Genomic DNA, 13,041 nt, shown 5'->3' with positions numbered 1-13,041 from the left:
AGGTGCAGTTCAGCTTCTGCTCAAGGGCTGATGCAGTGGGGCTCCTTCCCATCTTGCCAGTCCCATTTAAAACAGGCACGCATGGCTGGAGGCTGGGCCATGCTACCTGGAGCCAGGAGGAGATGCTAGACCCCCTTCTCCCACCACCCCCAAAACGTGACCTACCATTGCGATTGTAGCTTTGTCTGCTCCATGTTTTTCTAACCACTCGGCAAGGAGGGGATCCGCAGCCATTTCCTCTCCCTCCCAGGAAAGAGTCAGGGCAGTAGAGACTACTGAGGAAGCAGAGGAAGAGGAAGGAGGTTCAAAGCAGATCAGCTTCCGCTTCCTAAAAGCACACAGCACAACCCTCCCATGGTTCCTTGCTTCAGGCGGCTTTTGGTTCTGAAAGGCGGACAACTTGCGCCCCAGGAAAAAAGACTGAGATGATGCAATGCTGGGCTGAAGAAGCAATGCACCATGTCATGATTGGAGGGAGATGCACGAGTGGGGGATAGAAATCTGCCCCCCCCCGCCACTCCTTCTCTTCTACTGTATAACGAGGCCTCTCTGTGTATGGTGTTGCACGAAGACGTAATATGTTACTCGATGCAGAAGAATTCAGGTTTCTGAAAATCTCTTTTTAAAAAGCAAGTTTTCTGCCCTCATGGCTGCAAAGTCCATAGATCTTAGGAGAGGAAGCATAGCTCAGTGACAGAACATTTTTGCATGCAGAAGTTCCCAGGTTCAGTCCCCAGCCTCTACAGAAGGGCTGGGAAACCTGTGGGCCTCCAGATGTTGATGAACTTCTACTCCCATCATCCTTCAGCATTGCCCAGGCTTGCAGCGGCTGATAGGAACAGTGGGAACAGGAGTCCAAAAACATCCGGAGGGCAACATGTACCCCAGCCCTGATCTAGTTTTAAAAGGATCAGGTAGCAGGTGACACAAAAGGCCTCTGCCAGTCAGTGTTGATAGCATCACCGATGCAATGAATATGAACTTGAGCACACTCCGGGAGAGAGCGCAGGACAGGAAGGCCTGGCGTGCTATGGTCCATGGGGTCACGAAGAGTCGGACACGACTGAACGACTGAACAACAACAACAACAAAGTCAGTGTTGACAATACTGGGCCAGATGGACAAACAGTCCAAACTGGTCTACAGCACCTTCCAATGAACCGATGACTGAAAGTGAGTGGGCAGTGTCTGCTGAAATCTCCCAAGCCACAGCAATGTTAGAATGAGGATTTCCAGGGGATATGGGTCAGAGCTTGAAGCAAAACCAGAATTATGCAAATGAAGCACACCCAAATGCAACTCTGCATAACTGGAACTGCTTTCAGAATCCAGGGCCCAATCTACATAGCCGCTTTAGTGTGGAGTGACGGCATATCAAGGTGGTTTGCAACAGAGGATGCTGTCGCCAACCCACAGCAACCCCACAGCTTCCCCCTGGAAAAGGCACATTTTCAGAAAGTCCTTTTAATGCATCTTTTCCCCTTAAACGCAGCTCCTAAGCCGCTTTCCCCATTCACAGTATGTAGCCTGCATTTCCCATTCAGAAGAGCACAGTACTGCTGTTTCAAGCATTCACAACAGCGCGGTAGCTGCGTCACCCATTCACAGTGTAAAGCCTGTTTTTCCCATTCACGACAATGTAGTATCTTTAATACTTTCGCAATGTCCCAACGGTGGATGAGAGGAGAGAGGTGTGGGGTAAACTACAGGGGCTTAATTCAGTGCTTCCAGTAAATTTCCCTGAGCAGGGGAGCGTGGACAGGGGCAGGGGACAAGCCTCTCTCATTTGCTGAGCAGCACCTATGGGACTGATGATGTTCAGTTCTACTCCACCCACCCAACCCCAAAGCAGGACATGTGACCTGTGACCCGAGTTTTTAGGTTAGGTTATACTCCACTTTTATTGCTTTGTGTGCCCCCTGATGGACCAAAGCGATTCCATGAAAATCCGGATATAACCTGAAAGCTCTTCTCATTCTGTTTCCAGGTAGATGGAGCCCAGTTTTTCTCAGCACAGGATCTGGATTGGCTGGGTGCCTAATTTTGATCTGTTTAGCACAGAGCGGACATAGTCTTGCATGCCACTGCATAGTATGCAGCATACCCTCTGATGCTAACTGCAACCAAATCCTGCCACTGCCAGTGACCTCACCTGTTGACTTTGGCCTTCTTAGCATCCAGGCATCCCGTTCCACTGCCTGCAGTGCCTCTTGCAGGAGCCTCTGGCATTCACGCTCCTTCTCCATCAGTTTCCACTGCAGCCTGGCAGAACACAGGAGGTCAGAGGGTGAACCCACATCCATTGGAAACACAGAAGATATCAGTACGATTTTTGAAATATATATGCAGACAGGGACGTATGGCTCCTCTGGAAGGAAATATCTTCCCCCAAAGCCTCGGGCTTATTAAAGCATTTTTCAGGTGCTTCTTCTCTTTAAGTATGAACATTATGAACATTATGTATGTTCTTTGGACATACATAAGACCAGGTCTGCTGCTGTTAGGTGGCAGAAGAGTTCGGAAGAAAGAAAGAAGCCACCCAACTGCTAATGGTGATTCACCGGAAAAGCTGTTGCACAATCTCACTCCTCTCCCCAAAGAATATTAAGCAAAATGCCCATCCACCCCCTTTCCAAGGGCCTGCTAAAATTCAAACTGAAATTCCTCTGAGAGAGTTCAGCCCAGTTTCTCTAAACGTTTGAGCCGCCAAGCCAAATGCAGCTCTCCGATTCTGCGCCATGGCCTGCCAGCTCGCGTGGCGTGCAGCCCTCATGCGTGCACGAGGATGGTTCATGGAGTGACTGGTGGGCTGCCGGCCTGCGCTGGCCTTGCTGGCTCAGACATGAGGGCCAAACTGGCTTAGTCAGTCGCCAACCACTCCTCACCCCAAGCGGGCAAAGGCCTGCTGCCCTCTGTCCCCTCACCCCCATGCCAGAGAAGCCAGAAGGGGCTCACCTTCTCGTCTCTGCCTGCAAATGGCTCAGCTGGGCCATGAGGGGCAAACGGCCCTTCGGCGGAGCCTGGGAGTCCAGCCAGCTGCTGGAGCTGGTGCCAATTCCGGAGCTTGGTGTGTCTGCGCTGCCCTTGAGGGTGCTGTCCCGGCTTTTCAAAGGCGGCGGTTCCTGGGTCAAAAGGCCCTCGTCCTCGTCCTCCTCCGGGCTACTCAGGTGTCCCTGGCCTTCCCCCCGCGAAAGCTGCGGTTTCACCTTGAGCTCTGGAAACGGCAGAGAATGAGTGATTCAAGGGGGGCAAGGCAGTTCTAGAGCAACAAACAAGGGTGTGGGGGGTGCAGCTCAGTGGCACAGCACATGCTCTGGCCTGTAGAAGATCCCCCGGGGTCGGTTCCCAGCATTTCCACTCAAAAGGACCAGAGTGCCGGCTGCAGGTTTCAGGTGGCCCTTGGGCAGGACATCCTCAACGGCCCCCTCTTCTTCTACCTGCTCACCAGCATGGTCAGTTGCTGCTGCTCCTTGCCATTATTGCTACCACTTGCTTGCTTGTCAGGGCAGAGAAGCAATGAGCAAGCAGGCAGTGGCATCTACTGCTCCTTCTCACCACCACCACCGTTGTCCCGGCCACAGCGAGAGGCAGGAGAACAAGGAGGCTGCAGGGGCTCTTGTCAGCGGGCCCCCTGCTAGGGTGTGGTCCCTCAGCAGGGGCTCAACTATGCCGACCCTAGATGATGGCCCTGCCTCCACCCAAGACCTGAGAGAGTTGCTGCCTGTCTGTCTCATGTATCCACTGAAGCGGACCCATACCTACTTAATTTCAGCATCCAACACGGAACCCACTTTAATTTTATTTATTAATACTGCATGCCCATCTTCCTGTCTTAGTTTCTAGGACGGAATTAGGTAACCTGCAACCCTCCAAATATTGATGGACTCCAACTCCTATCAGCCGCATCCAGGGACGATGGGAGCCCCAGAGACGATGGAGGTTATTTTAACAACATCTGGAGGGCCACAGATTCTCCACACATGCTCTAGGGTGGCCTTGAGGAAGGAATAAAGATTCTGTACTGTTATGTGTTTGGGGTCAGGCTATGTTGCCTCCAGAGGCACCTTACCATTCAGTGCTGCTAAGTACAAAGGGACTGAGGATTTCCCCCAATGCAGTCTTTTGGGCAAGTTACCCAAAGGCTATCTTGAATTGGTAACCTTTGTTCTACAAGGCCTGGGGGGGTAGGAGGAAATGGATTGTGGGAAGGGTGGATCTCAGACAGAAGGAGAGCAGCTTTTGTCTTGAAGATCGCTGGGCAGCAGAGAGGGAGCAGGGATGGCTTGGTGTGGTGATGTTGTGGGCCTTCATCCTGAGCACAGTATAAATAAACCTTTATAAAAGGAACACCACAAGTCTCCACTGCCCTCCTTTCAGGAAATTGAAGTCTGCTTAAGCACTGGAGCCCCTGAAAGTTCTCCCCTCTCAGGACTGGGGTGCACGAGTGTAACAGTACCTTTAAGATATGCAGAAGAGGGAAATCAAACAAGTGCAGATTACCCTGGAGGGGTGCAAGAAGCTGAACATGCCAAAAATTCCCTTGTCTACTCAACCATTAAATGTATAGGAGAATTGTCCTTTTCAGCACCTGGTCACCCCCTCTCCCTGTCTTTGTTTCTCTTTGAAAAGAAAACCTAATCGACAACAACAGCAAAATTATAGAGGTGGTGATGCTACTGTTGTGATCCACCTTACATCCCAATCCACCAGGTGAAGACCAATACCTTGAGCAAAACATACAAGGACAACAGCAACATTCTAGACCGCATAATTATAGGAAAAGCTTAGCCTCAGCAGACCCCTCGTTAATAGCCAGTAATTAGTATGTGGGACTTCTCAGGTCATTAGGAGTTCCCAGCCTCATTTCTGCAGCCTCTTGTCCTTCTGCATTTACCATATATACACCCTACACTTTTTCTTTGATAAATAAATTGTAAACTTAGGGGGTTAGGAGAAATAAAAACGATGCATCTAGAGTTAAGCATGGAAACTCATATAAAGTCCTCCAGATTTGAAGAGCTGATTCTAATCAGAATTAGAATGCCCTAGTTGGAGACTTTCAAGGTGAATTCCCTAGTTGTAGAATTTCAAGTTGAATTCCCTAGTTGTAGAAGTTGGTTTTTCTTTTCTTTTTTTAAAGGTGCAGGATTCTAGAGCACATGCAAACACACACCATTTGCCCCCAGAACACACACCAATTTCTTCTCTGCACCCATTCAGTTTCTCCGCCAAGGCGACTCCAGGTCCTGTTCTCTCATGAGCGATCCAGGCTTCTCCTCCACCTGCTGAACCTACCTTTTAAAAGGATTGTAAAAGCTGCCTGGACCGCCTGCCCCATGAGGTTATCCAGAGCGAACACCCAGTGCGGCTTGATCTGAAGCTTCCGCAGTGCCTGCTTTACCTGTGGAGGGGGGAGAGGACAGGCTCAAGATGGACTGGGCATCCTTGCTCCACTTGGCTCCCGGCATTCTCTGGCCACAGCCAGTCACCACACGGTGAACTGGACTGAAGCATCCCTTCAGAACTGCCAGAAAGGACACTTTATAGCAGTGCCAGGGTCCGGTCCAATTTTTCCACGGACCGGGGGGGGGGGGGGGAGGTTTCCCGGCCACTGGGATGCAAATCCCTATCCCAAAGAATAGGGATGCAAAGCAATTTGCGTCCCTATTCTTTGCAGTAATCGGCTACCTAAAGATTTATGTTGCCTATTACTTGTAGAACAGGGATGCAAATGGCATCCGCATAGTGGATGCTATTTGCGTCCCAGCGGCTGGAAGTCTGCCAGCGGCCGGAGCCAGCTGGCAGCTCCACGGACTTGCTGCGGAGCGGAGCCAGCTGGGGCCGGCGAGGATTCTGGGTGGGGGGAGGGATGGATCGCCCCCCGCCCCCCGCGGACCCAAGGTGAGGGGGTTTCATACACCCCTGCGTCCCGGTTGCTGACAGGCCATGGACCGGTACTGGCCCGCAGCCCAAGGGTTGGGGACCCCTGCTTTATAGGATAGATATAGAAGGGGCCTTTCTAGGCTATCTAGTCCAACTAGAGCATCCCCAACAGATGGTTGTCTAGCAGACTGGTGGACATGAGATGGTGATGATTCTACCTCAGTGGAGGCTGGTGGCTCTGATGGCAGTGGGGCAGTAAACCCAGTCCAGGTTTCAGCCAGAGCTCTAAAGGAGCTTCATGCCTTGGATAGCTCCTTTAGAGTTCTGACTGGTTCTGCCTGAGACATGGAGAGGATTCACCGCCCCACTGGCATCAGAGTCACCAGCCTCCACTGTTCTAGTTTGCATGTAGTAATGGAATGGAATGGAAATCATCCCTGAAGAAAGAACCATTTAACTCAAGTGTACTGAACTAGTCATGCCCATGGAGCAGCAAACCTTTGCTGGGGAATGGTGGGAGTCGTAGGACTTTTTCACCTATCGTCGTCATCATCATTTCTACACCACCCAATAGCTGAAGCTGTCTGGGAGGTTCACAAAAAATATACATCATAATACAAGATAATAAAAATATCATATAAAATCTCTAGCAAAGAAAATTTAGAACCATTTAAAGAGCTAAAACATTTACAATAACATACTGGATCTGACAGAAACTGACATAAATGCCCCATCATATGCCATCAAGGAGCAGAGGACAGTCTTAAGCTGGTGTCGAAAAAATGACAGTGTTGAGGAAGGCCTCTGATGTTGATCATATAGTGTCTGGGGAGGTTCAGGTCAGGCCTAACCATGCATAGGATTGCACCCTTAAAGGCCAGAAGATGTTTAGGAGGAGCGTACTGGAATAACCCTTGGGGGCAGTGCCCTATAGTTCTTTTCTCTCATACACCACCAGCATTGTGCCTGCACGGTATTTTGCTAGACCTCTTATAGCCCTGGAAGGCTGCCAGTGGCAGCAAATGCTGCCAAGGCCACTTTTCTGTTAGCTGTACCCGGCCACGCCCAATGCTGAGTACTCACGGTGTCTTGGAAGGTGAAGAGCGGGGCCTGCACCTGACAGAGGCCCAGCCCATCCGCCTGCAAGCTGGCCTGGAGCTGGAGCAGGTCTTGAGCCATCTGCTTGCGGCTGGGGGAGCGGATGTAGCTTTTGAGGCAGGACACCAGCTGCGAGATGTGCTCCAAGGACAGTGAGCGCCGAGGGGAGGAGGGGGAAGAAGGCCAGACCTGGAGGGAACAGAACCAAAGGAGCCTTGAACGTAACGCAGGAAGCTGCTTTATACCAAGTCAGACCCTTGGTCCATTTAACCTGCTGCCGTCAATACCAACTGGCAGCGGCTCTCCAGGGTTTCAGGGTGCAGAAAAGGGCAACTAAAATGATCAAGGGGCCGGAGTAACTTCCCTGTGAGGAAAGGTTACAACAGCTGGGCTTGTTTAGCTTGGAAAAAGGGAGGGTAAGGGGAGACACGATAGAGGTGCACAAAACTATGCATGGTGTGGAGAATGTGGATAGGGAAGCATTTTCCTCCCTCTCTCAAAATACTAGAACCCGGGGTCATACTATGAAGCTGATTGGTGGGAGATTCAGGGCAGAGAAAAGGAAGTCCTTCTTCACACAGTGCAGAGTTAAACTATGGAACTCGCTACCACAGGATGAAGTGATGGTCACCAATTTGGATGGCTGTAAAAGGGGGTTAGACAAATTCCTGGAGGAGAAGGCTATCGATGGCTACTAGTCTTCATGGCTGTGTGCTACCTCCAGTGCCAGAGGCAATGAGTCCATGTACACCAGTTGCTGGGGAACATGGGTGGGAGGGTGCTGTTGCGCTCATGCCCTGCTTGTGGGTTCCTGGTCGACAGCTGGTTGGCCACTGTGTGAACAGAATGCTGGACCAGACAGACCCTTGGTCTGACCCAGCAGGGCTCTTCTTCTGTTCTGTTCAGGAAGGAATTTTTCCTGCCCTGCCTGGAGATGCCAGGTATCAAACCTGGGACCTTCTGCCTGCAAAGCAGGGGCTTTGCCACTGAGCTATGGCCCACCCAACAGTGTGAGCAGCCTAGTTCACAGTTGGGTGGCTGCTTATGAATAGCCCTTCCTAAAAAAAAGAGGATAGAAAAAGACACTGATTTGAATAAAATTTGCATGTGCAAATTCACATGTATAGATGCAAATTTCCAAGTAATTATTATAATCTGACCAGAAATATAGTCCATCTCACCACCGGGCAGAAGACTATGGCCAGGAGACCTCTGTGCCTGCCTGTTCAATCTGCTGTCCAGGTGCTAGCTGCACATCCCCATCTCCCATTTCCATTCCCCTCCGCTCTGGAAGGCTAGACAGCTGACAGTTGCCCTGCAACGTCCAAAGCGGAAAAGGCCAGAGGCGCTGTGGGCTTGTGCTTGCAACAAAACGTCCCCTGCGAGGACTCGCTTTTATTCCATGTCCTTCCGATCCCTGTATCTGGGATTGGGAAAGGAAGAGATCTCTCAAAGTCTGCATCCGGCAACTGCAGGGGCAGGCAACCTGATACCCTCCAGATGTTTTGGACTACAACTCCCATCAGCCCCAGCCAGCATGGTTGGCATGGTTGGGCACCTGCCCAGGGCCCACACCCCAGCAAAGGCCCGCTGACAAGAGCCCCCTGGAGTTGCTCCTCCTCTTCGCTGTTGCAACCTGCTCGTTCACGTGCCCAGACCATGGAAGCAGTGAGGAAGGGGAGCAGCAGATTCCATGCCTACTGGCTCCCTGGCTCTCTGCCTGTCAAGCCAGCCAGCGGTAGCCATGGTGAGAAAGAGGATGAGGACAAAGAGCAGCCAGTGACAGTGGTGGTGGGCGGGGAGAAGGCAGACTCGCTGAGGAAGGGGGCCACTGAGGATGCCTTGCCAAGGGCCCTCCAAAGCCTGGAGCCGGCGCTGCTGGGCACAGGCACTTCTGAAGCCCACCAGGCCCGAGCAGCACTTACCTCATCCTGGGCCTCGTGTATGGCAGCCACAATGCTGGGCAGCTCCTCCGTCAGCACCTTGTGCAGCGTGGCCCTCCGCTCGCTGTCCTTCTTCAGCAAGAACAAGCAGCTGCTCTCCTCGTGGGTGGAAGAGGAGAGGCTGAAGTCAGCACTGGAGAGTTCCTCAGGAGCCCTGTGTAGACACGGGGGGGGGGGAGGGGGGCGGTTGGATCCAAGAGGAACAGCGGCTGGTCCACACGAGGACTAGGTGCAGGTGGCGGCAGCACAAACCATGTGTGAGCTGCGGTGGCCAGAACGTAGATCTCCAGATGTTTCGGATGCCCCCTTCCCAGCATTCCTGACCGCTGCCCATGCTGGCAGGGGGCTTCTGGGAGTTGAAGTCCAAAACCTCTGGAGATCTATCTCCAGACAGACCTCATCTGGAGTACTAGGCATCACCTGGAGTACTGTGTCCAGTTCTGGGCACCACACTTTAAGAAGGATGCAGACAAACTGGAGAGGGCTCAGAGGAGGGCAACAAAGATGATCAGGGGACTGGAAGCAAAGCCCTATGAGGAGAGACTGAAAGAAGTGGGCATGTTTAGCCTTGAGAAGAGAAGACTGAGGGGAGATATGATAGTGCTCATCAAGTACTTGAAAGGTTGTCACAGAGAGGAAGGCCAGGATCTCTTCTCGATCATCCCAGAGTGCAGGACACGGAATAATGGGCTCAAGTGACAGGAAGCCAGATTCCGGCTGAACATCAGGAAAAACTTCCTGACTGTTAGAGCAATACGACAATGGAACCAATTCCCTAGGGAGGTGGTGGGCTCTCCCACACTGGAGACGTTCAAGATGAGGCTGGACAGCCATCTGTCAGGGATGCTCCGACTTGGATTCCTGCCTTGAGCAGGGGATTGGTCTTGACGGCCTTGTAGGCCCCTTCCAACCCTACTATTCTATGATTCTATGATCTTCTGTCAGAACATGGGTGGGGCTCGAGCTGAATTCATGTAAAATAAGGTAGAAGGATTTGAAGCGGAAACACGGGGAGAGGGGAGGGGCGCTGAACCCTCCCCCCACTTGCTTGCACACACACCCTCCCCCCTGCTGACTTCGTTCTCCTGGTGGGCCTTACTTCCAGTCTTGGAGCTCGTCAGGAGAAAAATGGCTCGGGGGGGCGGGAGAAGAAGGGTTGCCTGCCATTTCTCGGCTTTGAGTTATCCCGCTATCCCTGCTTTATATACATTTGGTGATGACCCACATTATATGCAGTTATCCCCTCAGGCTAACAGCTGCCTCCTCTTGTCTGCCCTGTGAGGGCTCCTGTGCATTGACAGCTGCATGACCAGAATTCAGTAGATTCACCATACCCCAACACAAAGATGCAAAGACTGGGGGGGGGACGGGGGGACGGAGACTCTACCAGTTGAATTGCTGCTTATTGTTCCTCTGTTAAAGGCACTGGAGCCCAGCCAGAAAAAAAGGTGGCAATGCTTTGCCCACCCCTGGCAGGGGAGGGCCCATAGCTCAGTAGTAGAACACCTGCTTTGCAGGCAGACAGTCTTAGGTTCGATCCCCTGCATCTCCAGGTAGGGCTGGAGAAACTCCTGTCTGGAACCATGGAGAGCCTCTGCCAGTCAGTGTTGACAATGATGGGTTAGATGGACCAACGGTCTGACTCAGTGTAAGGCAGCTTTGTAACCTAGACACAAACACACCTGTCTACAGTTCTGGCACACTGGTGCATAACTCTGGACAAGCAATGGATTAAAGCAGGTGTCTCTACACTTGCTGAGAAGAATGAGGTGGTACAGTCCTGATGTGAGAGATTGGACTGTACCACCAAAATGGGGGAATATCATTTTTTTAAGCCTCCCTCACATAAAAGAATTCTCTGCAAGGAGAAAATGGGCTCAACAGGGAGAAAACCTCAACACAACCATCTCCTTGCTATCCTAACTTTCTCATTGCGTGGAGTTGAGTGTTTTGTTTCGTTTTTAAAGAGCATTCAAAAATGTGGTCTTCTCCTGAGACAGCGGTGTCCATTCTACCACTTCACCCCATATGTGCTCAGTCAATACCAAGATTTCTCAACCCACCTGTCCTCTGGGCAGAACTGAATGTTCTGTACGTTTTCGTAATACTTTTTAGAGACTCCCCCCACCCCCTGTTAAACATAATGCAGCTGCTGCAATTGGACAGGGACCAGTGCAAGGAGGAGAGGGGTCTTCTTAGATCTTGACCCCTTTCCCTTGCGCCAATTTCTCCATTCAAATCCCCCCCCTGCCAAAGGTTGCCTTTACCCTAGCTATGGAAAAAGATGAGGAAAAGCAAGAAGGCCCTCCCTGACCCCCCCCCCCAGCAGTTTCCTTCTTTAAACTGCAACCTCAGCAGCTGCACTGAGTGAAAGAAAGAAAAGTCTTTCTAAAAAGAAACATGGAACAACACACAAATGTGCTGGTTTGCTCTCAATCTGCATTGTGTCAGACACTCTGGTCAATGAGGGAAGCTGCTCAGTTCCTCATCCTCACAGTGGTTGTCACAGACAGTTGCTTCTGATTTTTGCAAAGGACATCATTTAGCCCTTTGATATGGGGAAACCCCCGGTCAGTTCTGAAATTGCTCCAGGGTGGGGGCTTTCAAGCTTTCTGCCTTCAGGGAGCCATTTTGATGCTGTCTTATCTGCCAGAGGAACCCTTGTGGAACCCTTATGTGTGGCAAAGGATTCTGGAGGAACATTCTAAGCTGCACACTTCCGGCCAGAACAGACATTACTTTATATCTAGCACCTATGTCTTTTTCTTTTCTTTTTTTACTCTAGTTCAGGTGCAGAGCCCCCAATCTGGATCTTAAGAGCTCCCCTACCCACTATGCTAGGGCCCTGATCCAGATTAATGGCTCACCAGGGTGGGTTGGGGGGCGTGGCAGCATGATTTCCACTACTTAGCTTTGATTTACATGGCTAAAATTATGAAGTATTTACATGGCTAAAATTATTCATTTGTTAATAATAGTTAGTACTTACGTCACACTTTATTTTAAAGAGCGCTCAAAGGACAGCAGGTCACATGCATTATCTCTATAATAATAGTACTGGTAGTTGCCCCTGCAGTTGAGATATTTCAGAAGAAGGTAGTTTCACAACTGACATATGGGGCTGAGGTATGGGGATACACGAATGCCTCTATTTTTGAGGTGGTTCAGAACTCTTTTATGAGATCTCTCTTAACTGTCCCTCGGAGTACACCTGGGGCCCTTCTAAGGGCAGAAATAGGATCGATTTCAGTTAAAACATCTATTCACGCTGCTCTCACTTTGTATTGGCTCAAGTTGACCCATGAGTGATTCCCGCCTTCCAAAAAAATGCTTTCAACAGCAACTTCAGACCCCATCCCAAAAGTTGGGTAAACCTGACTAAACCTATGTTGCAAGCTTGTGGAACTGATACTGAGTCCTTTCCTTCTTTCCCTTCTGATAGAGTAAAGCAGAGGCTTAAAGAAAAAAAAAATCTTTATTCTAAGTGGATGGATTTGGTTTCAATCTCACAAATGGCTTATTCTTGCTGGTACCCATTATATAAGACGTCATTTGGTCTGGAGAGTTACTTTACAACTCTGACTGTGCCTCACTTACAGAAATCATTTACAGCATTGCATCTACAATGCATGCCCTCTGCCTTCTTGGAGGGAAGATTTGACAATACCCCAGTCCATCAGAGACTCTGTATCTGTGGGTCTGGGGAGGTTGGGGATGTCTCTCACTACTTACTAAGATGCCCTCTCTATGGCCATGCTAGGCATAAATTTCTTGCCATTATTTCCCAGAGCCTCCTAAATAGAACACCTTTAGAACAGATATGTGTCCTTCTTGCTGGCACAGATGCTTTTACCACTGCCCAGGTAGCAAAATTTGCCTTGGCAGCAAGGAAAATACGTGCCAAAGCCCAAACAGCCTACCTGAGATGATTCTGTTGGATGTATGAATTTATGTATATACAAATATGTGACTGTACTGTTCTTTTTCTTTCTCTCTCTCTTTTTAATGTACATTGTGGTGGCCTATGGCTTTAAGCAATAAAGTATCATATCGACAGTACTGGAAGTTCAGGATGGTAGTGACAAAAGGCTGTCACCAGGTGGTGGTCAAACTCTTC

General features: G+C 50.4%; 1 protein-coding gene across 2 annotated transcripts in view; it reads right to left on the bottom strand.

Moving 5' to 3' along the window:
• MAP3K6 (mitogen-activated protein kinase kinase kinase 6) overlaps window positions 1-13,041 on the bottom strand; it is a 78,033-nt gene that overhangs the window by 3,457 nt on the left and 61,535 nt on the right. For both annotated transcript variants that reach the window (XM_084815758.1, XM_084815757.1), the window contains 6 exons: window positions 8,907-9,078; window positions 6,967-7,170; window positions 5,296-5,401; window positions 2,956-3,214; window positions 2,153-2,262; window positions 166-275 (listed from right to left, as the gene is read on the bottom strand). In XM_084815758.1, coding sequence (XP_084671884.1) covers window positions 166-275; window positions 2,153-2,262; window positions 2,956-3,214; window positions 5,296-5,401; window positions 6,967-7,170; window positions 8,907-9,078 — 961 coding nt within the window. The remainder of the gene's footprint in view (window positions 1-165; window positions 276-2,152; window positions 2,263-2,955; window positions 3,215-5,295; window positions 5,402-6,966; window positions 7,171-8,906; window positions 9,079-13,041) is intronic.

This window comes from Heloderma suspectum, chromosome 10 (assembly GCF_057233095.1).
Source record: "Heloderma suspectum isolate Gila_16-S chromosome 10, 16-S_ref, whole genome shotgun sequence".
NCBI lineage: Eukaryota > Metazoa > Chordata > Lepidosauria > Squamata > Helodermatidae > Heloderma > Heloderma suspectum.
This window is presented reverse-complemented; position numbering and strand designations above follow the sequence as displayed.